Genomic DNA, 23390 nt, shown 5'->3' with positions numbered 1-23390 from the left:
ATTTAAAAAATAAATAAACAAATACTGCCTAGAACAAAGGAGTTAATATCAGACTTTTCAGAGCCAGACACTCTGTCCCTGCAAACAGAGTGGATGGACTCCTCTCTCGTGGGCTCCATTTTAAAGTCTGAACTTTAAGCACCAAGCCTGTAATTGCTAGCCAAGGTGGCCAGAAAGGTCAGTCATTGAGCATCAACTGAAACCCTTCTCCCAGAAGCCAAATTTAAGTTTATGGGCTGAGGAGGGCGCCACCTACTGGGCCCTGAGGGGTATGGGTGGGAAAGACGCTCTTTCTGTAGGCTGTCCTCCATTGCCCTCTGCTGTCCAGCAGAGGAACACCCAGGAACCCACAGATTCCAGGAATCCTGCTTCCTTCAAAGACCACTGGTGGATAGGGAAAGGTAGGGGCAAGAATCTACCAGAATCTGGTCTGTGGAGGATGCCAGTTCCACTCATCTCCATACACATACACATATTTCCAATCAATGGTCCAGACAACTTTCATTTCTTGGCATTTGCGACTGTACAGCTATTTCCTAAACTTGCATTGGGCGCCTAGGGAACTCAGTCCGTTAAGAGTATTATTCATTTCAGCTCGGATCAAGATCTCAGGGTAATGAGATCAAGCCCCATGTTGGGCTCTGGGCTGGGAATGGAGTCTGCTTAAGAGTCTCTCCCCCTCTCCCTCTGTCCCATTTCCCCTAACAACAACAACAGTAACAAAACAACCTTGCTTCCGTTGTTTTCATCATTAAAAAAATGAACTGCTACCTTCTCAAAAATGACGTTTCCCAAGGCCCCAGAATATGAGACTTTGAATGCATATACTGATAACATTGGTTTGCTCATTGTTTCATGTTTTCAAAAATTATAAACTTATTGTACGTTTGAAAGGATTTTTTTTTCTCAGCATTTTAAAACCATGATTTCCTATGCCCCCAGCATATGGTTACAGTACTTTTGTAAAAAAAAAAAAAAATTCAATTTCAAAAAGTCAGTAGTTCATGCTTTTAGAAATTTCAGTGTTCCATACTTGGGAAACATGTTCTAAGGGATAAAGGATTCCCTTGAGTTGAGAAGCATAAGTAAGTGCAGGGAGAAAGCAATGACCTGCTCAAGCCCCCAGAGTTCCTGCCCATGTGCTGCACTGGATGTGTGGCCCTGTGGACGACAGTGAAATTCAGAATGGGGGCTTACTGTCCTTTGGTGCATCGACTCTCATGCGGGTCCCTCGGCCCCCTTTATGCTGTCCCCAGAATGGGCATTTCAAATTCAAGTCATAAACAAATAAACAAAATGCAAATCAGATTAAAATACCCTACTGCTCTGGGAGAGGCCAAAGGTCAGGACTTTAATAACAAATTCCTGACCAGCTTTGCGATGTCACGTGATCTTCTTCCAGCCCTGCCCAGCCTGCCCTGGCCACGCTTCCCTTCCCCTTTAGCTGTTTGCATTTTCATCCTTCCAGGAGCTTTCTGTGGCTCTATTTCAATATTCTGTTTGTTTCCTTCAGGGCAACTTGCTACAATTTGCAATAATTGTGTCTGTGTATTTGTCCTTCACTTCTTGTCTCCATTAGGCGCTGAGCTCCAACAGGTCTGACCTCCGACCGTTTCATTCTTGGTGATACTCCCGGTGCCTGATGAGCACGTATTTATCGCCCAGTGAATGAAGTGAGCAAAGGCAGGTGTGGAGAGATGACACCAAATCCTTCCATGTAGGTCATTGTTCTGAGTGCATTCCCAAAACACCTGGCTTGGGGCGCAAGGCAACGGGAGCCCTGGCAAACAGAGCTGCACTTTCATCTTTGACCCACACTACTTGTCAAAACCACCTTCTCCCTACTTGCAGGACAGCCCAGAGGCAGACAGAACCACAGGCCCCGAAACACAGTTCAGGAGAACAGGAGGGCAGCAGGCGCACCAAGCCATCAGATGCAGTCATTCAATGAGTGGTGTTGGGACCCATCCAGCCAGAGGCAAACACTGGCTACCAACCAAAGAATAACACTTTGTGTTGCTCCACTGTCTTTCTCCTAAGGGGACCCCAGGTCTCCCAGGCTCACAGCCCTGCTCTGACAAAGGCATTTTCACAGCTGCATTTTACAAATGGAACAAGAAGAACCGTTGCCAGTGGGCTAGAGACCCACTCTTGGGCCACAGGCTGATGCCTGGCTTTCCAACGGGTCCTGTCACTGTTCTCTTCCATAGATAACTGGAGCCCAAGCAAGGCAGAACCCATTCAGTGCAGTCTGTCATCAGCTCAGAATCAGTGGCTCGGGGAAGCCTGCGGACAGCTGTCCCCAAGGGAGGTAGCTAGTGAGGGCCGAAATCCTGGCTCCACGGAGGCCTGGGTCAGCCATCTTGGGGTACAGTGATCCCCTCTTTGGCGCTCCTGGGTCCTTGCACTCTTCTACGCTGTAGGGTGCTTCTGCCCACGGAGAATGAGGTCAAGCCAGGATCAAGTGTCCAAGGGCCTCCCAGGCAGGGGCAGCTTCAGGGCGGGCTGATCTGGGGGTTCTTCAGAAAGAGGGCCAACCTCTGGGCCACAGCGTCCAGGTCGCCTGAGTTGGCAGACCGAAGGAGGTTGCTCTTTCGCACGAAATAGTGCTTCAGAAAGTGCTGGCTTACACACTTGTGCAGCTTCCTCACCAGGCGCAGGAAGGCTTTGCTGAAGACCCGCCAGTCCTTCGGGTGCGGGTACTTCTCACAAGTCCAAAAGAGCACTGTCTGGGGAAGGAAGAGGTGCTGTCAGACATGGTTCCGGGCCACAGAGGAGAGTATCTTCAGGAACGTTACCCCGCTCACATGGCCTTGGAAGAAGGGAGAAGGGGGTCTCACCCAGGGCAAGGAGAATCTGCTGTGACTTCACAGCTCCCCTTCAGGTGCGCTCTCGGCCTCGTCTGGCCAGTCTCCTGTGCCTTTCTTATTGTTTCTCTCGCCACTGACATTTCCGGTGACCAACACTCTCCTTAAATCTGCAATCCCCCCAACCCTGGGGAGATGGCTTTGCCTCCTACTTTACAGGGAAAATGGAAACCCTCATGCTAGCAAACCAGACAGTTCTAGCCATCTCTGCCTTCAGCACCCTCTTCCTCTCTTCTCCGCTTGACCGTCCCACCTAGCCGGGTGAACCCCAGGCAAGGCTTGGGGTCCCTCCTTCTAGGAGCTGTGACCGACTTCCCTCTTTCTCACAGGCTCTCGAAACTGCTCTCAGCTCTCCTGCCCCACCCCCTGTCGCAGGGCCCAGCTCCCTCCTAACCTCTCATCCCTCTGCAAGTGCAGGCTTCTTGAAAGAATCAGCTCAATTATCAGTTGTCATTTCCCCTCCTCTGATTCCCATCTCAATCCACTGCCATACGGACTCTTCTGCCATCAGGCCTGAGAAGCTGCTCTCTGTGAGGTCCAATGATCTCCGTGCTGCTAAGTCCATCAGGTCTTGCCCCGCCCTGGCCCTACCTGACCTTTCAGCGGAATAGATTCTCCCACTCACAGCCCTGCTTGAGTCCTTCTTCACTGGCTTCCGAGCCACCACGCTCCCTGGATTTCTCCAGGCACTACAGCTATGCCTTGGCATGTTAGCCCCTTACCTGCCTCCGTCTGGAGTTTTGGAGGATTGCTTCCACACCCTCTTTCTCTTGTTCTCTCTTGCTTCCTTCCTCAGTGGCCTGAATCCCCACCAAACACACGGAAGTCACTCGTAGTTTTCTTTCTCCAAGCCATACTTCTCCTCTGACCTCTTCCTCACCTGTTATCTCTTGGAAATCTGAAGGTTATCTCCATCAGCCTGTCCCAACTGAACTCCAGGCTTTCCCACATCCCCAGAGCTGCAGTCTAGCCAGTCATGCAAAACACAAGCCCGGAGTCACCCTCCCTCACCAGCGTCACCAAGCCCCCCAGTCCTCCAAAGGGGTTCTTCCATTTCCCCCTGTTATGTTCATCTCCACGGTCATCCTCCTCTTCCACCTCACCCGGACCTCTGTCCCCATTCTTGTCCCCATCCTGTCACCACCCATGCTGTACAACATGATCTTTTTTGAAATACAAATCCATGGTTCTTCTTGTCTGAAAGACTTTCAGGCCTTCTCCTGGCTGGTTAATGAAAAACCACAATTCTTCAGAGGGTTTTGGCTTACAAGGGTGGGGCCCTACCTTCCTTTCCAGCCTCTGCCAGCCCTCGGCCTCCCCTCACTCTCTCCTTCCAGCCCCACTGGCCTCACATCGCTCTCTGCTACCCCGGAGGGACTTCTTGCACATCAGACTTCTTCTGCTTGGAACACACTTCCTTCCCCAATTTGTCCAGGACACTCGTCCATCAGATCATATGCCCCTACGAGACCGTTCGACACTCTCTTCACCACGTACTTCTCAGAATGCCCGTGACCATGGTTGCCGTCATCTCTGTTATTTATGTATGCGATCCCCTACAAGGCTGTAAGCTCTGTGCACGAAGAGGCCAATACCTATTTCATGGCTCTGATGTCACACAGCACCCAGCAGAGGAGCTGGCCCATGGCAGGCAGTCAAAAATGTTTATTGACTAAGGGAATTCATTAATATTATGATCTGGATATTGAGCATTTTTTAAAGAGAGCCTCTATGAGAAAGGAAAACAGCAGTTGGAACTTCACAGCAAGATCCTGAGTGTGTGTGTGTGTGTGTGTTTAAAAATTTTATTTATTTGACAGAGAGAGAGAGATCACAAGTAGGCAGAGAGAGAGGAGGAAGCAGGCTCACCACTGAGCAGAGAGCCGGATGTGGGGCTTGATCCCAGGACCCTGGGATCAAGACCTGAGCCGAAGGCAGAGGCTTTAACCCACTGAGCCACCCAGGCACCCACTGAGTGTGTTTTGATTTAGATTACATTGTGCAACGTGAATGAGCTGGCGATAAAGTCATGCTATCAAGATAACCTAGACACCCCTGCTTTAATCCCTCTTGCAGTTAAGCTTTTATCTGCCTAAGCAAACCCGAAGTGGTTAAGCTTCTTAGCATCAAACCCCTGTGCCTTTGAGTGGGTTTTAGGAAGAAGCAAGCCAATGAAGGATGAGCTCTTCTTCACACGAAGTTGCTTTGGGGGAGAGCTGCTTTGGGGAGGAGGCGAGAACCTCCTCAGACCGTGTCAGACTGAAGATGGGGTGACGACGACTCCTACACCCTTCCTGAGGCTGTTTTGCAACCCAGCTCTTCTACTTTCCCAGACTGAAGTCTTGGCAAGGATCCTGCCCACTCAAGCCATCATCCGGGATGGTGTCTAACAGCACATGGTCACCAGCCACATCCATCATTATGTCTAAAGGTGAGGACATCCTGGACCAAGGATGGAACACTAGAAGAACAGGCAGCTAGTACTACTTCTGTCCGTCCTGCCCTTCTCCATGAGTACCCACCCCCCTTCAACTGCCCCTTCTTGAGAATGCATGATTCTGCACTCTGTCACTGAGTTAGGGAGAACTGAAACAAAGCACATTTAAGGAGTTGCCCTAAAATCCTCTAGCGATGAGAAGCCACTGGAATAAAAATACATCCTTGCGTGTAGTGCAGTTTGGACAGCAGTCAAGGGATGGGAGGCAAATTGTGGCCCTATTCAATCTTGTCTAAAATGTTCATGTCACTTAATATGTTTCCATCCATCTAACTGTGAGGCAGTGAAGTCATTGGTTAAGATCTCGAGGTTCCAGATGAGACAGAATGGGACTTGCTTCTCAGCTCGGACCCTTCCCAGTGTGGCTTGTAGGAAGGCAAGTGAGCAAGAAGCCAAACCTGCCGAATGAACTTGACCATCCTCAGCAAGCACATGCCCTCAAGAACAGGTGGGTGTTTTTAGGGGAATGTGCGTGGGCACATACTGAGAATGTTAAAACTCCAGCGAAAGGCCCCGGGGTGTGCAAATGATATATTAACTAAATCTTGCAGAGGTCAAAGAGGACAGGATATTAGGAAAGAGGAGAAAGAAAAGCAGAGACTACTGCCTTCATGGGGGAAAAAAGCTGAATATGATGTGAAAGCATCCATTCATTTGCTCAACAAATATTTATTGAGCAACTACTGTGTACACAGCACTGGGAGAGATACTAAAGGTGCAGTAGGGGTTGCTCTTCAAGAGCTTACACTGGAGCTGGAGGAGTTATCCAGGGTCAGAAGATGGTGGTCCCCTGAACAAGAGGGGGCACAAGCGGGAAGGCACCGCACAGATAGGCAGCCTGTGCTCACCTATGCAAAAGGTCAGGGAGAAGCTCCCGGACACACACTAGCTAGGCTTGGGCTGTGCTGTCTCTTAAGTCCACCTGCCACCTCCCAACATCAGAGCGCCACACAGCATGTTCCGTGAATGGCCTGTTCACCATGTACCGTTGGGAATTTGCAAAAGAGGAGTTCAGGGTGTGATGGAATGCCCCCTCCCCAGGGATACCGCGTGATGTCCCAGCCCGGGCCAGGGTCTGCTGCTCTGGGTCTGTTTTCCCCGGTGCTCCCATGCTGCGTGATGCCATGTGCACCTGGGGGACCACCTGACGGCCCGTCTCCCCCACTGGACTGTCGGCTCCAAGGGAGCAGGAACCACTTTCCATGTTTGCTCACCTGGGACCTCCATGGGTAGCGCACACAACAGGTGTCTGGCCCACAATAACCTCAATAAACATCTGCTGAATGAGTCAGTAAAGGCAGTCATGAATGTATATGGTTGGGTTTGGGGAAGGAGGCAAGTGCTGCAGAGGAAGGGGAAATCCCTGCCTGAGGATCTGGAACCCGGAAGTTCCGGTCCGCAGCCATGACCCCATGGCAATCACCACTTCCTGGTGTCCCCTGGTGGCCGTGGCCTCACGAGGCTGAAGTGGAGACCCAGGGAGTCCTAATGCCAGGGAAAACATGAATTCCCCCAAGTCAAGCCATTTGCAAGCTGTCCACAGACTGTTGGCTTCTCAGGGGCAGGAGCCATACGGTGAAAACGGCGCTGAACCTCAGCGTGGTTTCTGGCACACAGTGGGCACTCGTGTTGGTTTGGCGACTGAAGTAAGTGGAGGGGAGAGATAGAGAAGAAAAAGAGGAGCCGACCAAAAGGAAGGAAAAAGGACAAGAGGGCCAAAGAAAGGAGGAGGCCATTCAGCTTGGGCAGGGCTGTGGTGGGCACACAGATGGCCCGGGGGGGTCGCGATCTCACCAGGCAGCAGTACATGGGATGGCCAATCAGGACACCAGCACCCCCTCTCGAATCTGACTCATACATACACCCCCACCGGGAGTGGCTCTGGCCAGCGCGTGGGGCCCCCAGAGAGGATGTACCCACACTCGGGGTGAGCCCACTAACCTGCAAATGGTGGGACGTGATGACCGGCCTCCTTCCTGGACACCAGACGTCCTCCTTCATCTGCCTCAGGGCCCGGAGACACTTCCTGCGGCAGCCCCCGTCCTCGTCCAGCTGCTCCAGCAGCACCTGCTCAGCCTGCAGGAAACTCAGCTGCCAGTGATAATGGGAACAGGCCAACAAGGCAAACCCAAAGGACTGGGAAAAGAGAAAAACACCAGGAAAATGAGGAGGGGGAGGAGGCTTGCCATCTCTGAAGCTATCCACTACTCTGGGGTGGGGTGGTGGGGGGAACCTGCCACTAGGCAGGCAGAACCTCCCACATGGGGATGTGGAGGCAGGCTCAGGGCAAACCCCTTCCTTGTGCACAGGGAATGGGAGAGGCTGTGTCCACGTTCCCGCAGGCACTGGTTCTCCAAGCCAAGCCTGCACCTGGAGAGCTTGTTAAGACCCAGACCGCCCGGCCCTGCCCATGGATAGGAGCAGAGCCCAGGAATCTGCATTGCTAACAGGCTCTCAGGGGCCGTTGCGGACTGTGGGGCCCCCACCTGGAGCACCGCTGCTCGAGGGAAAGCTCATTTTTCCCTTCCAATGTTGGCTGGCAGTCAGTGATGCTGCGGATGGGTAAGCTGTGAGTGCCTCTGCTTTGGGGAGCTGGGCCCTCTGCTCCCCGATACCTTGATGCACTCCACTCTCTGTCGGGAAGGCCAGCGCCTCAGACAGGGAGGCCACCGAGCTTTCGCAGACCAGGCAGTAGGGATCTCCACAGTGGGGACCAGCTCTAGCTCCACCTGCCCTGTAGCTGTTTCCACGGCAACCCAAACTGCAGAGTGGTGTGTTAGCATGCTGACCTTACCTGGTGGGAAATGACAAAGAGGCAATGAGAAGAGAAAGCCCGGCTCCCTGCGAACGTTCAAAGGAGGAACTGGGGAGCAGGGGCAGGGAGCAGCTCCCTGTGCCTGGTGGGGCAGCTGGGCACAGGTTGGTAGCACTCCAAAGCTGGGGTATTTATGGCTAAACTAGACAATTAAGTGAATATAGATAGAAACGTTGCTAGCAAATCTCGTGGTGGGTGACTGTTGCTTTTTCCTTTCTCCCCCGCCCCCAGGGCTTTTATGGCTCCTTTTCTTTGAAAGTAATAAGATTCTTTTCAGAAGGCTCAACTGAAGAAAAGAGACACAGAAGACAAAGGAAAGAGGGACTATTTGCTAGTAAAAATGAAATCCAACCATTCTTCTATGCCCCCTCCATTGTGCCCAGATGTCCTGACCTTGTTGGGGACAGCATTCCACCCAACTCATCCATCTGCCCCTGGCGGAGTTCTGCTTAACCCGTTCCCTACCCGACTCCCAGTCTCTCGGACGACATCATTTCCACCATTCAGCATTGTTTTCACCATCCATCAAGCTAGTATGGCCTCCAATATATTTGTCATCCCAAGCCCTTATAATTATAAAATGCTTCAAAGTGTGTCATCGCCATTGGCTGAAAGGGTCGAAGGAGTGGGAAGAAGCTCCCACTACCTCTTCCAACCAGGCAACGAGAGGAAGAGAAAAATCAATGCATCTGGGACCATTTTCCAGCTCCTGTACTAGAATTCATTGCTGATCCGCGCCCCCCTTCTTTCAAAAGATGCACAGTAGTTTTTTTGTTTGCCTTCATTACAGATAAGGATAAGCTGTCTCGATCAGGATCTATTATTTTTCTCTTGTTTGCTCAGAGAAGAAAATGGAAGCTCACTCATTAATCGTGTTAAGCTATTCAAAAGGAAAACATTCTTCTCCTTGGGCTGGCGTATGATAAAGAGGTTATTGTCTGCATCTCATCAGAGCTGCCCAGACAGGAACAGGACGACGTCTGGCACCCTGGCATTATTTACTGAAAGCATCTCATCAACCTGGCCCATTTGCAAGGTCTCATTTGCACTTTCACTATTACCACTGTTTCAAAGTGAAGAGGTCAGCACATGCTGGAACCAGCCTGCCCCGTCCACACCTCACTTCTGCCCTGGCTCTGCTTGCTTGGTGCGTGACCTCCCGCATGTTAGCTCATCTCTAAACCTCAGTGTTCTCATCTGTAAAACAGGCAGAAAAATAACTCTGACTCTCCAGGGTTGCTATGCACATGACAAAAGCATCCTATACATGGTAAGAATCCATTCGACATGGGTTAATTCCATCACGGAAACTTTCAGAACAGTTCTGTCCAGACAAGTAAAAGTACATTCAAATCCTTTTCTTTCTACACATGTGGAATTGCGTCCTGTTCAGCACTTTGGTTTTCCCTTCATTATCCAGCATATGGATTTTTCCCAACTCAGTGTGTACACACATGTACCCCATTCTTAAAGGCTGGACAGTGGACGAAAGGCAGAGATAGTACAATTTATTTTGTCAATCTCCCTTTGTTACTGACATTATTTCTAGTTGCTTTCTATTACAGAGCCTATGGAAGTAGACACCCTTGTGCCTATTTCCTTCTCATCTGTAGGAATCTATTTCTAGAACTGGAATTGTTCAACTGTCAAGTCAAGCACATTATAAAAATAAAAACAGACTAATCGCCCTTTAAGAAGTAGGCACCGATTTACACTTCCAAGAACAATGCTTGAAAAGGCCTTTTGTACCACACTCACCCTTACCCTGAGCATGATCCCACATTTCATCTCTGTCCATCTATTAGGTGTTTTAATGCACACTGCTTGAAATATACATTAGGTGGAGCATTTTTTCCTGTTTTTTGTTTGTTTAAGATTTTATTGAGAGAGAGAGAGAGAGAAGTATGAGTTGGGGACAGAGGCGGAGGGAGAAGGAGAAACAGAGTCCCTGCTGAGCTTGATCCCAGGACCCCGAGATCATGACCTGAGCTGATGGCAGATGCTTAACTGACTGAGCCCCCCAGGTGCCCCTTTTTCCCACTTTTTTTTACTACTAGTTGTTTATATTCTTTTTCTGTGAGTCTTTTTTGGGGGGAGTGTCGTGATTTCTATTGCTCTACTTGTATGTTTTCTTATTGGTTTACAAATACTCTTTTATAACTAAGGAAATTCACCACTTTTCCCAGCATGAAATACACTTTTTTTATTCTGTGGGAACAAAACGTGTGTGTGTGCGTGTGTGCACACATGCCCACATGGTAGCATACAGTTTAAGATTTGCGGACTGTCAAATTTAATCAGTTCTTCACGGCCTCTCATTTTTGTGTTTTGGCACAAGTCAGTGGTTTCTGAATGTGGCATCTTAAGACACTGGGGGACCGCAGTCAGTTGGAGGGTGAGATAGAAATGTGCTAGTAACAATGATCTGTGGCTTGCAATTTGCTTTTTATAAAGCGTACCCAAGGTTTTAAATTCAATCCAGGAAAAGGTGTGCAAACCAAAGGTCATCGTATCTCTGCCAGGGCAGTGATCCACGGAAATCCAAGCATCCTACTCTTGGGTGTCAAAGCAGAAAAAAAAGCTAATTCACATTTCGGGGAGTGAACAGATGTAAGGAGCACAAGGTTATTGTCTCAATTTAGGGGCACGAGTTTCAGGTCACACTTAAGCACAGGTTTTTTGTTTTTTACTTTTTTAAAGATTTTATTTATTTTATAGCGAGAGCGAGAGCGTGAAACAGCATGAGTGTGAGGGGCAGAGAGAGATGGAGAGAGAGAGAATCCCAAGCAGACTCCATGCTGAGCGTGGAGCCTGATGCAGGGCTCAATTCCAGGACCCTGGGACCGTGACCCGAGCTAAAACCAAGAGTCAGACGCTCAACGGACTGGGTCACCTAGGCGTCCCTAAGCAGAGGTTTTATAAAGCTAAAAGGAAATGCCAGAAACTGCCCTTTGTCCTGTTCTTGATCAGCTCACCTGAAAGATGACAGGTTCCAATTGCATTTTCTACCAGCTTCCGGAACACCTGGAGGACCTTGGCAGGCACAATATCGCCCTCAATGTTCACATCCGCCTCATGCCACTGCCACAGGCTCTTCATAAACTGCTCCACCTCCAGCCACTGCTGCAGGCCCTCCGGGTCCTGCAAGGGGCAGGACAGTCTCGTGCCCTGCAGCGTGTAGTAACGCCAGCGTTGCTCCCTGGCCTCTCTGTACCCGGCCAGGCCCTTCACTGGGATGGTGACCAGGAACTGGCTGGGGGCCAAAACCTGGGGTCAAGAAAAGAGACAGGAGTGTGAGTTCACGGACTCCAGAGGTAACAGCAATCTCCAGGGCACCAACCTGTCAAACTGGGGAGCTCAACGAACCACTCAACGCTTAGCAATGTGCCAAGATGGACAGAGGGCTGCACCTGCCCGCTGCAGGAGGGTTCCATCTTTGTCCTGCCACTAACCACGGTAGTGCTTCAGACAGATGAGTTAATTCACTGAGTCCTTGGTGTAAGGAATTTTCAAGGAAAAGAGTGCCTCTGACCTGGAACTCTAAGAGGTACCCAAGGGGGAGAAGAGAAAGCAGGGAAAGGAAACAGTATACAGTGAGTTCTGCACATACTAAGCACTGCAAGCCCAGGCATTAGACAAGGTGATCTTCCCAGTTCCACGATGAGGTGGGCTTCATTAACATTTCCCAGATGAGGAATCTAAGGCTGAGAGGGGCTCTGACATCTCCCTGGGGACACACAGCCTGTTAAGTGGGAGAGCCAGAATGTAAGCCTAAGCCCTCTGATGGCTTGTTCAGGGCTTGGCCCACGGCCAGTATTAATGATCGGTCCTTACAAAATCACAGGTGATGCAAGGCAATTGCTGAGACCATGGGAGCTATTGAGATGATTCTAAGTTTCATAAAACTTAGAATAAAGCAAACAATCAGAATCTACCTATTCCATTTCTACAAGTACCAGTGAAGCAGAGGTCGGGGTCAAAGTGGTCAGGTCCAACAGTCCAAAGGGTCAAACAGATTGCCCAGCAGTGCGGTACCCCCAGAAGGAGCCTGACCTCTGGCCACAACATGTGGAAGCCTACTCCACACCACACCTCTTCCCATCAGTCAGCTGTGCACTTCAAGGGCCGCCTCCTTCTCGCAGAAAGTTCTGACCATAGTATTTGGTTAATCTTTGCTCAGGGCCCTGTCGTCAGCCAGTTCATGGGTGAACACCAAACTCTGCCTCATTCTCAGACAACAACAGTGTGATGCTTTAGATAACGGATCCATGTGACTTCTGGTGCCCACAGAAAGGCGGTGGGATTTCAAAAGGGAACACATCGAAACTCTGGCACTCAAAATCAATACATACTTTGAACCCACCTGCACGAGAATTCGAGAACACCACTATTGTGTTAATAGTCACATAAATGATGCTTAATTAATACTCGCCGCATTTGTTCCAAGATAAAATAAAATCAATTTCATATGCTCCACTCCAACTATTTTCAAAATTTAATATGCAGGACACGATGTATATAAATGCAAGATCCATTTTAACCTAAGAATTCTAAGTGAGACCACAGAAGGAAATTTCCTCCGATATAATTCTAGGGAAAGTGTTGTTGTGGGGTGCCTGGGTGGCTCGGTTGGTTGAGCATCTGCCTTCAGCTCAGGTCATGATCCCCGGGGTCCTGGGGTCAAGCCCTGCATCAGGCTCCCTGCTCAGAGAGGAGTTTGCTTCTCAATCCATCTCTGCAAATCCCTTGTTCATACTTTCTCTCAAATAAATAAAATCTTAAAAAAAAAAAAAGTGGTGTTGTGTTTCTACTCCTAGTCACTGGTCTCTAATGATCTACTGCAGGTTGGAAGGGTGATAAAAGTGGGCAAACGATGTTATGTTGGGATCCAATCTAGTATTAGAATTTTTATCCTGGGGTAAATTTCCCAAAATCTGTACTCTGTCCCCAAATACACAGGTCCCAGATTCTTGTGGGTAATCCTTGTGCCCAACAACCTTGGAATGTTCTGGACCAGCAAGGGTCTTCAGTTCAGGCCCTATTTCTTTTACTCATTCATTCATTCATTCATTCACTGAAGCTGAGTGTCTGCATGGGCCACACACCATGTTGGGTGCTAGCAATGGAGCAATCAATAAACATGATCTTTACAATCAAGGAGCTTATAGTCTTGTGTGAGAGATAGGGCATGAATACACATATATTTAATACTGCAAAAGGGGTTCTTATAAGCCATAAAGAAAAATCAAGATAAAGCAGCACAGGGACTGAAAAGGACTCAGAAGCCCACTTCCCTCATCTCTGAAAGGCAATGAGCCATGTCTGTTCCTCGAGGCTGTTTGCAGGTGTGAGGAGGCCATTTCTGAGAGAATGGTTCGGTGCTGCAGGAAGGCTGCCATCACACATGGGCCCTGGTGGCTTAGAGTCCTGTCTGCAGCGGGGACAGGGGTTGCGAGGCCACCCCTGCAGTTTCTAAGGTCCGCCTCCTCCCCCACCTCTGCAACCCAGACTCTTACTTTCAACCCTTTTCTCACAGGTGCCTCCAGTTCCTCTCCCCAGGTCCCCCTCTATTAGGCAGGCACTGCCTACACGGATGTGTGCTTAACTAAATCTCAGCCATTACAGCACAGCGTGTTTGGAGTCCGAAGCCCCGGGCTGAGTTCTGGCTGTAGCGCCTAACGGGACATCAGGTCATCTGACTTCTCAGAGCCTCAGAAGGGGGGGCTCACATGACACAGCAACTCTGGAGTGTGTGTGTAAGTGGCAAATACTAAAAGGACCTGCAGAACATGAAGGATCACTGGTACCCTCGGCTGGGTGATACCTGCTGCACTGAGACCTGCCCACCCATGTACCTGACTCCCTGGGTGGCGCTTAGAGAGTAAGTGAGACCAGCTTACCTTGATGTTCCCATTGTACGTGTCAGAGTAAGGGACAGCCTGGAATCGAATGTCTTGGTGGCTGATTTCTGTGGTTAGGTGGTGGACGACCCTCTGCACCTCCTCCACAATCTGGGAGATCTGCTGGCGCCTCTCATCCACCTGGATGGGAAGGGATGAGCACAGCAGTCATTCCTGGAGTGGGGACCAGGCACTGGCATGAGGATGTGACATACAGGCCCAGCGGTGGGCAACCATAGGAGCACAGGCAAACAAGCCTACCCTCCCAAGAACCCCAGGGGACATGCACCTACGCATGGTGGCACTCGCTGGTGGCTCAGTCTCTCCTCTGAAATAGAAGCAGTCATCAGCATTTACCCAGCGCCTGTGTGCAGTGGGTGCTGGGGCACAGCAGTGAACGAGAGAAGAGCAAACAAGACAGACAAGTCCTCATATATACAGGATATATGTACATATGTGTATATATACACACATACACGCATACACATACACAGACACATATACGTATAATCTAATATCGGGAATGATAAATCCCATGAGACAAATAAAATAGGATAAGGGACTAGAGAGTAAAAGGGCTGCTTATTTAGATCAGGTAGACACAGAAGGCTTCTCTGAGGAGGCGACAGCAGATCCCCTAAGCAGGAGCATGCCTGGCAAGGCTCAAGGGCCGGCAAGGGGCAACCCTGTGGTTGGAGCCTGGAAAAGGGAAAGGAGGGTGACGGGAGATGAATGTAAAAAGGCTGGCATGGCATCCTGCGGGGCTTTGTGTGCCGTGGTGAGGCTCTAAAATGGGGTAAGAGTGGTTGCTGTCCAGGCTGGTGAAGATGAAAGGTTCAATGTGTGTGATCACAGCGCAGACGCTTTCTAGCCTTCTGTTGTCCATAAATGGTGACTCTTTTGGGCCTGGTACTCTTGCTACTAGACCTGACAGAAAAGGCACACATTTATGTTCCCTCAAATTCACATTGCAAGTTCCCAAGAACAGGAATTACCATCAGAAAGTTGAGCACTAATGTTACATACCTTCACAGATACTCAAGGTCTAGGGAAATAGGTGCTTGTGGAGAACACACAGCACCTTTAGTAAACTCCAGGGAGTTTGGAAGATCCAAATGAAGAAGAAATGGGAAGAGTCCATTTGTGTTTTCTGAAATGGAGGGGGGGTTCCATTCTGTTGCTCGTGCTGGTGCCCTGACGAGGGTCTCCCTTGTGGGGGGGGAGGGGAGGCAGCTGACCGGGGCCAGGAACTGACAGGAAGCAGTATCAGATATATCTAAATGCAGTGTCATGGCTGTTTCTATGTATTCTCCAGTCATTTAAGACACCCATAAATTAGTCAAGAAAAATGTCTAAGTCTAGGAGATTTCTAACTGTTTTTCTAAATGAACTCATCATCAGCTGGTCCAGTCATCTGAGACCTCATACCTCTCACCAATAAACCCAACAACCATATATGGACACAGTACACAAAAGTGCTCATGTACCCATGGTCTATGTCACGTGTATAAAGTGTGTCACATATATAAATTAGTTCATTAATAAATATTTATTTAGCACCTCTGTGTGCCAGGCACTCTGTGACACACAGGGGCACAGCAATGAGTGACACAGACATCGCCATGGTCTGCAGTAGTGGGTAAGATAGGCATAGGGACTGAATAAACATAGGGCCCACGATAGGGAAGTGAAGGGTTCCCCTGGGTTCAAGGGGGCAGGTGGCCTCATCTGAGGCCTGAGACCTGCTTTAAAGGTTCCTATCCCCACACAGGGGACCATCTTTGAAAAACTAGTACTTTCCAGATGCCTAGGAGTAACAAGAAATGTAAGACAAGGCTCCTGATCTTAAGGAGCTTAAATCTCCCTGGAAATACATGATATACATGAAATAGTCTTTTCAAAACCCATGTTTTGACCTAAGGGTCAAAGGTCTTGACCTTGCCTGACCTTAGGGATGATGATCATGTCTATGTAGGTTTTTTTTTAATATCTTATTTATTTATTCGACAGACAGAGATCCCAAGTAGGCAGGCAGAGAGAGAAGAGGAAGCAAGCTCCCTGCTGAGCAAAGAGCCCAATGTGGGACTCGATCCCAGGACCCTGAGACCATGAGACCATGACCCAAGCCAAAGGCAGAGGCTTTAACCCACTGAGCCACCCAGGTACCCCCTATGCAGGTTTTTAATATCATATTCTTGCCATCGGCACCCACTGACTGCTCTCATATGTCCACCCACTACATTCATCCCGGGAGGGCACCTTTCTTAAGCATTTGTAAACTATCAAGATCCTGCATCTTCTAGAGTGTCCAAGTGGAAGAGAAAAGGTGGTCAGGGAGGGGGCAGACCCTTTGCCATGCCAAACATAAAGGAGAATGCTTTTAGTAGCCCATTTTAAAGGGCCCCCTACAGGGTCGGACTCTTCTGTGTGTTGTGATTCAACTCCCCATGATCAGTTGGGTTGAACATTTTATGCCAGGTGCTGTGTGTACGTGTCTGTATGACAGAACAAGACAAGGAAACTGGAAATTAAAGTCACGGCCATGTGGTGCTGGGCAGAGGTTTGTATGGGATGCTATGGGTATACAGAAAAGGGAAATTTCATCTCGTCTGGAAGCTAGGGGTCCTTCCTGGAGGCACAGCGTAGAGGAGTTATATCTTGAAAGATTAGTAAGAGTTAGCTAGAAAGAGAAGAGTGTGAGGGTTGTTCTAGAAAGAGCAAATGGCAGGTATCTAGTACGAGGAGCATAAGGCGAGAATGGCAATGGTTTCCGTTTTGCCAGAGAAGAGAGTGCCTTGGAGGAGGATGGCGAAATGGGAGAATAAGCAGCAAGAGGTCTTGAAAATCAAGGAAGAAGTTGTTCAAGAACAAAGTCAACAGTAAGTCCCCAATGAGAAAGGGCCCCAAAAAATGTCCACAATGGTTGGCAACTAGAACAGGATCGATGTGTTCAGGGAAGGGGTGGGCACTGAATCCAGACTGCAGTGGGTGAAGGGTAAGTGGGAGGCGAGCAAGGGAAAACAGAGGTCAACTCCTTCCTCCAGAAAGTGGGGCCAGGGAAGGGGAAAAACAAAATAGGGACACCAACAGGTTTTTTCAAAACACACAGGTTTGAACATGTTTAAATGCTGAGAGAAAGGAGTCAGTGGGGAAGAAAAACACTGCAGGGAGCAAAACCACTGAGTCAGGGTTTCCCAGCCAGAGCATCTTGCAAATCCAGAAACCTGGTAAGCAATTCACCTTGGCACGTCACAAGGAAAGAGACAGGCATAAACACATATAAAAGGGTAGGCGTGCAGGAATCTGAGAGATTTCCTGTCTGAGGACTGTTTTCTTTACAAAGCGGGAGCCAAGGCAATGTGCTATGTGTGAGGTGGAGAGGGGAACATAGGGGACTGCAGATTGACAGACTTTGATGTGGAAATCACATCTCCGAGGAATGGGCGCTGTTCAGGCACCTATGTCAAGACTGCCAGGCACTCCCAAGACTCAGCTATTGGGGGATCCATGTGGGTATGGCATATCGGGGACTCAGCTCTGAGATGGTCCCCACAGCTCAGCCCTCCAAAGGTAACAATGGAGGTGCTAAGGTGAGGGCTTGATGGGCAAGATCTGGAAAAGGATAAAGGACCAAGGGAAGGTTTCTATGGTGGACCATGTTTTCTAGCTGGGGAAAGAGAATGGACAAAGCCATTTAGTAGATGATGGAACACTGGACAAGTTCAGGGGCTCTAAGTCTGATCAGGAATAGCAGGAGAAAGTCATACAAGGCTAACTAGATAGAACCCCACAGTCAGAGTGGTTGGGAAATAGTCTTCTCAAATACCTAATTCCGTAGACTGTGTTGAGGACTAAGGCTCAGCCACAAATCCTCCAAGTCCACTGATGGGAGTTCATAGAACTCAAATGTCAGCAACATAGTGGTTAACTCTGTACGTGCAAGTATATTTTATTTCCTGAGTTGATAAACTAATGAAAGATTCATCACCATATTGACATTGTCAAATAATTTTTTTTTGAGAGAGAGAGAATAAGCAGGAGAAGAGAGGTGGAGGGAGAGAACCTGAAGCAGGCTCCACACTCGGCACAGGGCCCAATGCAGGGCTTGATCTCAGGACCCTGAGATCATGACCTGAGCCAAAATCAAGAGTTAGATGCTTACCCCTCCGAGCCACCCAGGCACCCTGACACTGTCAAATGATTTTTAACTGATTAAAGCTTGAGAGACAAAGTGTGTGTGTGTGTGCATGCACATAAACACACACACAATGAGTGGTCTATTGGACAAAGTTCTCCACTGTGAATCTCTTCTACAAATTCTGCCCTCACTGGATGGTGGAATTTTCTTACTGGGCAGAATGAGGCAGTTCACACACTCCCTGGAAGACACCTATATTCTCTCATTCATTATACATCTTTATGACCTGTTTCGATTTCTGAAAGTAAAAATCAGAGTAGGCTCTAGAGCCTAGAGCCACATACTCTGGTTTTGATTTCCTTCTTCCATTACTGCTGCCACCGTTTTGACTTGGTATCTTAGAACTGGAAGAGACCTCAGAAATCACCTTGTCTGGTGTCAACGTATAGGAGTCCACAGTGATGGGTGGCTCTCCTAATGTCACATTGGCAGTTGGCAGCAGGACTGGTCCTAAGCCCAGGGTCCCTCACTGCTCTTTCTGTCCCTCTGTGCCTTACCTCCGAGTGGACGTTCCCACAGTCATACCTACCTTTAGCCTCTTCCTGAACCTAACCATGCCCTCCATTTGAACTGAAGTCAAGGCTCATGAAGTAACAGATCCAAAGTCTCCATTTCTTTGGGCATCACTGACTGTTCTGACACCCACAGGCACCCCAGGGCAGCACAGCAGGGTCCTGAGTGTGGGGTTCCACCAGGGCTGTGGGGAAGAGCCCTGCTTCTGACAGGCCTCCCTCCCCCACTCTCCCACCCAGTGCTCAAGCCCCCCAAGTCAGGCAGCAGCCTTTTCCCTGCAGGTGGTGATGGGTCGCGCCCCTGGCTCCACTTCCTGCCCTAGGTTCTTCCCTCTGCACCTCTACGGACCACACCCTTCAGCAGCCCCAGAGGGACTTAGGCTGAAGGCTTCCCATGCTCCATCCCACAGACCATTTGTCACTCTCTTGGTGTCACTCACAACCCAGATACCCCAGGCAGTTTCCCTCGCTCCTTAGGACCACAGCCTCATAGGTGGAGCAAGAAGATTCCATTTCAGGGTGTGGAAAAGCAGGGAATGGGGCCCGAGGTGGCTCTACGGGGACTGATCTTGGGGGAAGAAGGAGGTGCCACCACAGAGACCTGTCACCGGCCAGAGCCCAGAAGCCCTTTCAAGTGGGTCCAACTTCAGGGAGATACCAGGTGCAGCCTTGAGGGGGCCCCATCACCAGACCCATTCCACAGCGCAGCTTGGAAACACATGGTCATTTCAGAAGAAGGAATCAAGTCACGTGCAGTTCAAACGTGACCTCAGTGCGGGCCTGAGTTTCACTCGCCTCCCCCAGGGATTAGTTCAGTGAAAAAAGGTGTGCTTTTCTTTTTAAAAGGCTGCATTTGTGGGTGGGACAGAGCATGAGCAGAAATGAAGTGGGTGAAATTAGCCGGGCCCATGACACAGACTCGGTTACCCTCTCAGCCTCCCCTCCATCCCACTGACCCCAGAAAGTTACGCCACACCTGTTAGCCAGCAGATTCGGGAATTCTAATGAAGCAGAGTTTCCGTAAGAAGAGTCATGAGAGGCCCCCTTGAAGGATGCCCTGCGGTTTCTGTGTACCTGCCCCCACACACGTACACACCCCCAGCCCAGTGTCTGGCCCACTGTTGCCCCACACATCATCTGCTACTATTAATAGCTCGAGTGAGGAACAATTTACTGTTTCAAATATAAATGAGTGAGAATTCAAGGGTATTGCCTATCCTAACAGCATTCTGACTCACTTGCATTCCAACACGCTTTCTTGAGACAGGCAGAGAGGCAACACTAAGCAGCATGCCAGGAATGTCACACAGGTCTGGCCACGTGAGCATGTGGCCTGTGTCACTGTCACCCACTGTGAGTGCCCCTGGGGATAAAAGGCTGAGAACTTCCTGCCAGACATTTTAATTCTGGAGCTGCATTAAATCCAATAAACAGGATCTTTAAAAACAAAAACAAAAATAAAAAAAGCAGGACGAGCACCATCTCTGTCTTCCTGGGTTAATGATGGAAAAGTCTAGTACGTATACTAAAATTGGAAGAAAAGTCTGAAAGGATGGAGATGGAAGGTGCTATCTCCAGATGAAATGAGGCCCTGCACCATCATATCCCCGTTTTCTCAGACCCATTCTTCCCCGAGCAACATGTTGGGGCCCTACAGGTTCCATACATTGTGCAAAAACCAGACCAACACCAGAACCACAGAGCAGGGACGGGAGACCCTCCCGTGTACGAGACCCTCCCTGAGAGCTAGCCCCCTGGAGCTACCCCACAATCCTGGAAGGTGGCTGCTAGGATTATCCCCATTTTACAGAGGACGAAATACCAAGTTCAGAGTGTGTAAGGAATTTGCGCTGGGTCCCGCCTGAGACAGTTTAATTCCCGGAACAGTGATCCACGCTGCGCACTGTCACACCTGGCAGCCCACATTCGTAACCACTGCACTGCTCAGCCTCCCCAGGGACAAACTGCGGGGCCTGAAACCCACACTGACTGCTTGAATGGGGTTCCCTCATCCAGAAAGGCCTCTCTGTTTCTCCTCCACTTAAAACCCAATGCGTGCTCTCAGGCTTAGTCTCCACTCCTCTTGCTGGGCCACGTCTCCCGCAGAGAGCCAACACTCCTTGGTTCTCCTCCAGCACCCTGTGGAAATCTCGGTGTAGCCCTGTGGTCAGCCATGTACTGTACCAAGCATTTCCCTGTCTGCACAAGAACAGCCTCCTTTTATACTTGCAGTTCTGTGCGAAATCTGCAGGCAGGAGAGGGCCATCCTTAAAGATATTCCAGACACACTTTCCCTCTCAGTTCACAGACCACATCCTGGACCTGGGTTTAGGGCATGGTGTTTTGCACACAGCAGGTGCTCAGTGTGTGTTTGTGGAGATACAGAGGGATTTAACAGAGCAAATATGGCTTTGGAGTAAAACAGAATTTTCTTACTGATACCTCAGCACTCTCACTATCTAGCTGTGTCACCTTGGACAAGTTTTTGGGGGTATGTGCACGTGTCACATAGTGGATGATAGGTCCAATGAGATACTGCCTGGGCCTCAACCTGCCAGTACCTTTTACACTATTCTTGTATTAGCTTCACTGAATCCTAAAGCTATTCTGACCATGTATGTGCAAAGATACTGTGTGAACATCAAGGGGAATGAAGATATCCAAGACACTACCACCCCCTCCAGAAACTCATAAACAGTAAAAGGAGATAATATTTATGTGTCCACCCAAGAGAGTAACAGGAAAGGTGTCAAGAGTCAATCAATATACAACTGATTGCCAAATAAATATTGTCAGTAATAATTACGACCAGTTCACAGGGAAACCAAAACATTCTGTGCTAGGGTGTCAAAGAAATCTTTCGAGCTAAGGTTGGCTCTGAGTGGAGTCTGAAGGATGAATATGAGCCAGAGAAATGGAAATGGAGAGGAGAGAGGATGTCTCCCCTGGCAGAGGAGAGAGGGGAAGCTCGGGCTTAGACCTTCTCAGGGCACAGTATCTGTGGACAGGATTAACAGACTGACTACCTTTGGGGACAGAAGGGGGATGCACCTGAGAAGGAGGGCTGAGGGGGGCGTAGGAATGCCACAGCCCGCCCCCCCTCCCCAAGAAGCCTCAAGCACATGCTCTGTTGGACTGACACTCAACCCACACTCAAGCCCACAGTTACCAGGCAAGAAACTGGGACCTGTGGTTGCCAGATAACCTGATGTTTTCCTTTTTCTGGAGAAGATGGAAATCTCAGTTTCTATGCAAAATCCCGCTATTATGAAACGTTTGTAACAAATTTGAAAAAAATTTAACAATACTCTACAGGCCAAAGAAAACCTGTGCGCAGGCTGGAATCAATGTATAGAGCACTGTTGAGAATTTCTGCTATTGGAGATGCTGGGAAACAGCGTGGAAAGATACAGTGTTACTTGGATGCCAGGCTAAAAAAACTTGGACTTTTTCCAGAAAACACAGGACTATGGGAAAATGCCAGCTCCCCTTCCACTTAAAAGAGTCCCCAAAAGGGAAAACAATGGGAAATTACTTTGTTGGGTGTAATTTTTATCATCTCACGTTTCCCCTATTCATGTAAGTGGTTTACCTAAGAAATCAACTTTACTTATCACTGTGATAATGAACTCTGCTTTGTTTACTTGTGAAGGCATGTCCGTAATTTTAGACCAGTCCCTAATCTTAGTTTAAGTGCTTTAGCTTTACTGGTGGCTCTGTGCCTTAAAAACTTCATTAGTAAATGGAAAGGCTGAATTAAGTCAGATAATATTTAAGGTCCCTTCCAGTTCTAACAGTCTAAGAGTCTAGAAGAATGTCAATTAACTCTTAAAGAGTATGTACTAAAAATATGCTATATATTTTTAAATATAGCAGTTTTATAGTTTCCAAAAGGTGTTCTTAATTTCATTTACTCTTTTTTAATGACCCTATTATTTCAATGACCCCCATTCGACAGATAAGAAAGCTGAGGTTCGGGGCCTTGCTCATGACTATGCCAGGTTCAGCTACAGAGCTGGAGTTCCAACCCATGTTCTAACTTTCTGTTCCACACTCTGTACCCAATGGCCTCTGGCACTACAACCTCAGAGAGAGGACAGAGATAAGGTAAGCCCTAAACACTCTTATGGGTGATGGTCTTGGGTTCCTGAGGACCACTTCATGGATCTTTGAAAGCAGCCTGACTTCTCTTCTGAATTCAGGTTGGTGGGACAGAAGGGGTGGGGGCGGGGGGCATGGGAGAGACCGCACCTGTCCTTACCTTAGCCAGAAGGCAGTCTTCCAAGTCTCCTGCAGTCAGGGATTTCATGGCTTCTTGTTCAGTCCTCAGTGGAGCAGCAACATTTTGGTTTTTCTGTCAGTGGAGGACAACACTTGCAGGTTGGTTTCCCAAGAATGTTAGTCTCGGTGCTAAGTTTCTTTGAGAAGGTGTACATGGACCAGAGACTGGCCTTCCCAGGTCTTCCCTCCAGCTCTCACTTCCAAACTGGGAGCATCTCTCTGTCATCTTTTGGGGATTTTTTTTTTTTTAAAGAAAAGGAATTTTAAAAGAAGAGTTGATGAAATTGAAACTGAATTTGAGTCCAACCTAATTTGATTCG

General features: G+C 48.9%; 1 protein-coding gene across 1 annotated transcript; it reads right to left on the bottom strand.

The window, feature by feature from the left end:
* Positions 1–965: 965 nt before the first annotated feature.
* LOC111143613 (mab-21 like 3) lies at positions 966–23293 on the bottom strand. Its single transcript, XM_022497445.1, has 6 exons — positions 23051–23293; positions 14080–14220; positions 11155–11446; positions 7980–8158; positions 7306–7500; positions 966–2729 (listed from the first exon to the last, which is right to left on the bottom strand). Exons 1-6 carry the CDS (start codon positions 23096–23098, stop codon positions 2496–2498), a joined length of 1089 nt encoding a protein of 362 aa, XP_022353153.1. The 5' UTR covers positions 23099–23293; the 3' UTR covers positions 966–2495.
* Positions 23294–23390: the final 97 nt, after the last annotated feature.

This window comes from Enhydra lutris, unplaced genomic scaffold (assembly GCF_002288905.1).
Source record: "Enhydra lutris kenyoni isolate GAN:26980312 unplaced genomic scaffold, ASM228890v2 scaffoldscaffold9, whole genome shotgun sequence".
NCBI classification, from domain to species: domain Eukaryota; kingdom Metazoa; phylum Chordata; class Mammalia; order Carnivora; family Mustelidae; genus Enhydra; species Enhydra lutris.
Note: the sequence above shows the minus strand (reverse complement) of the source record. Positions and strands in the feature narration are given on the sequence as shown.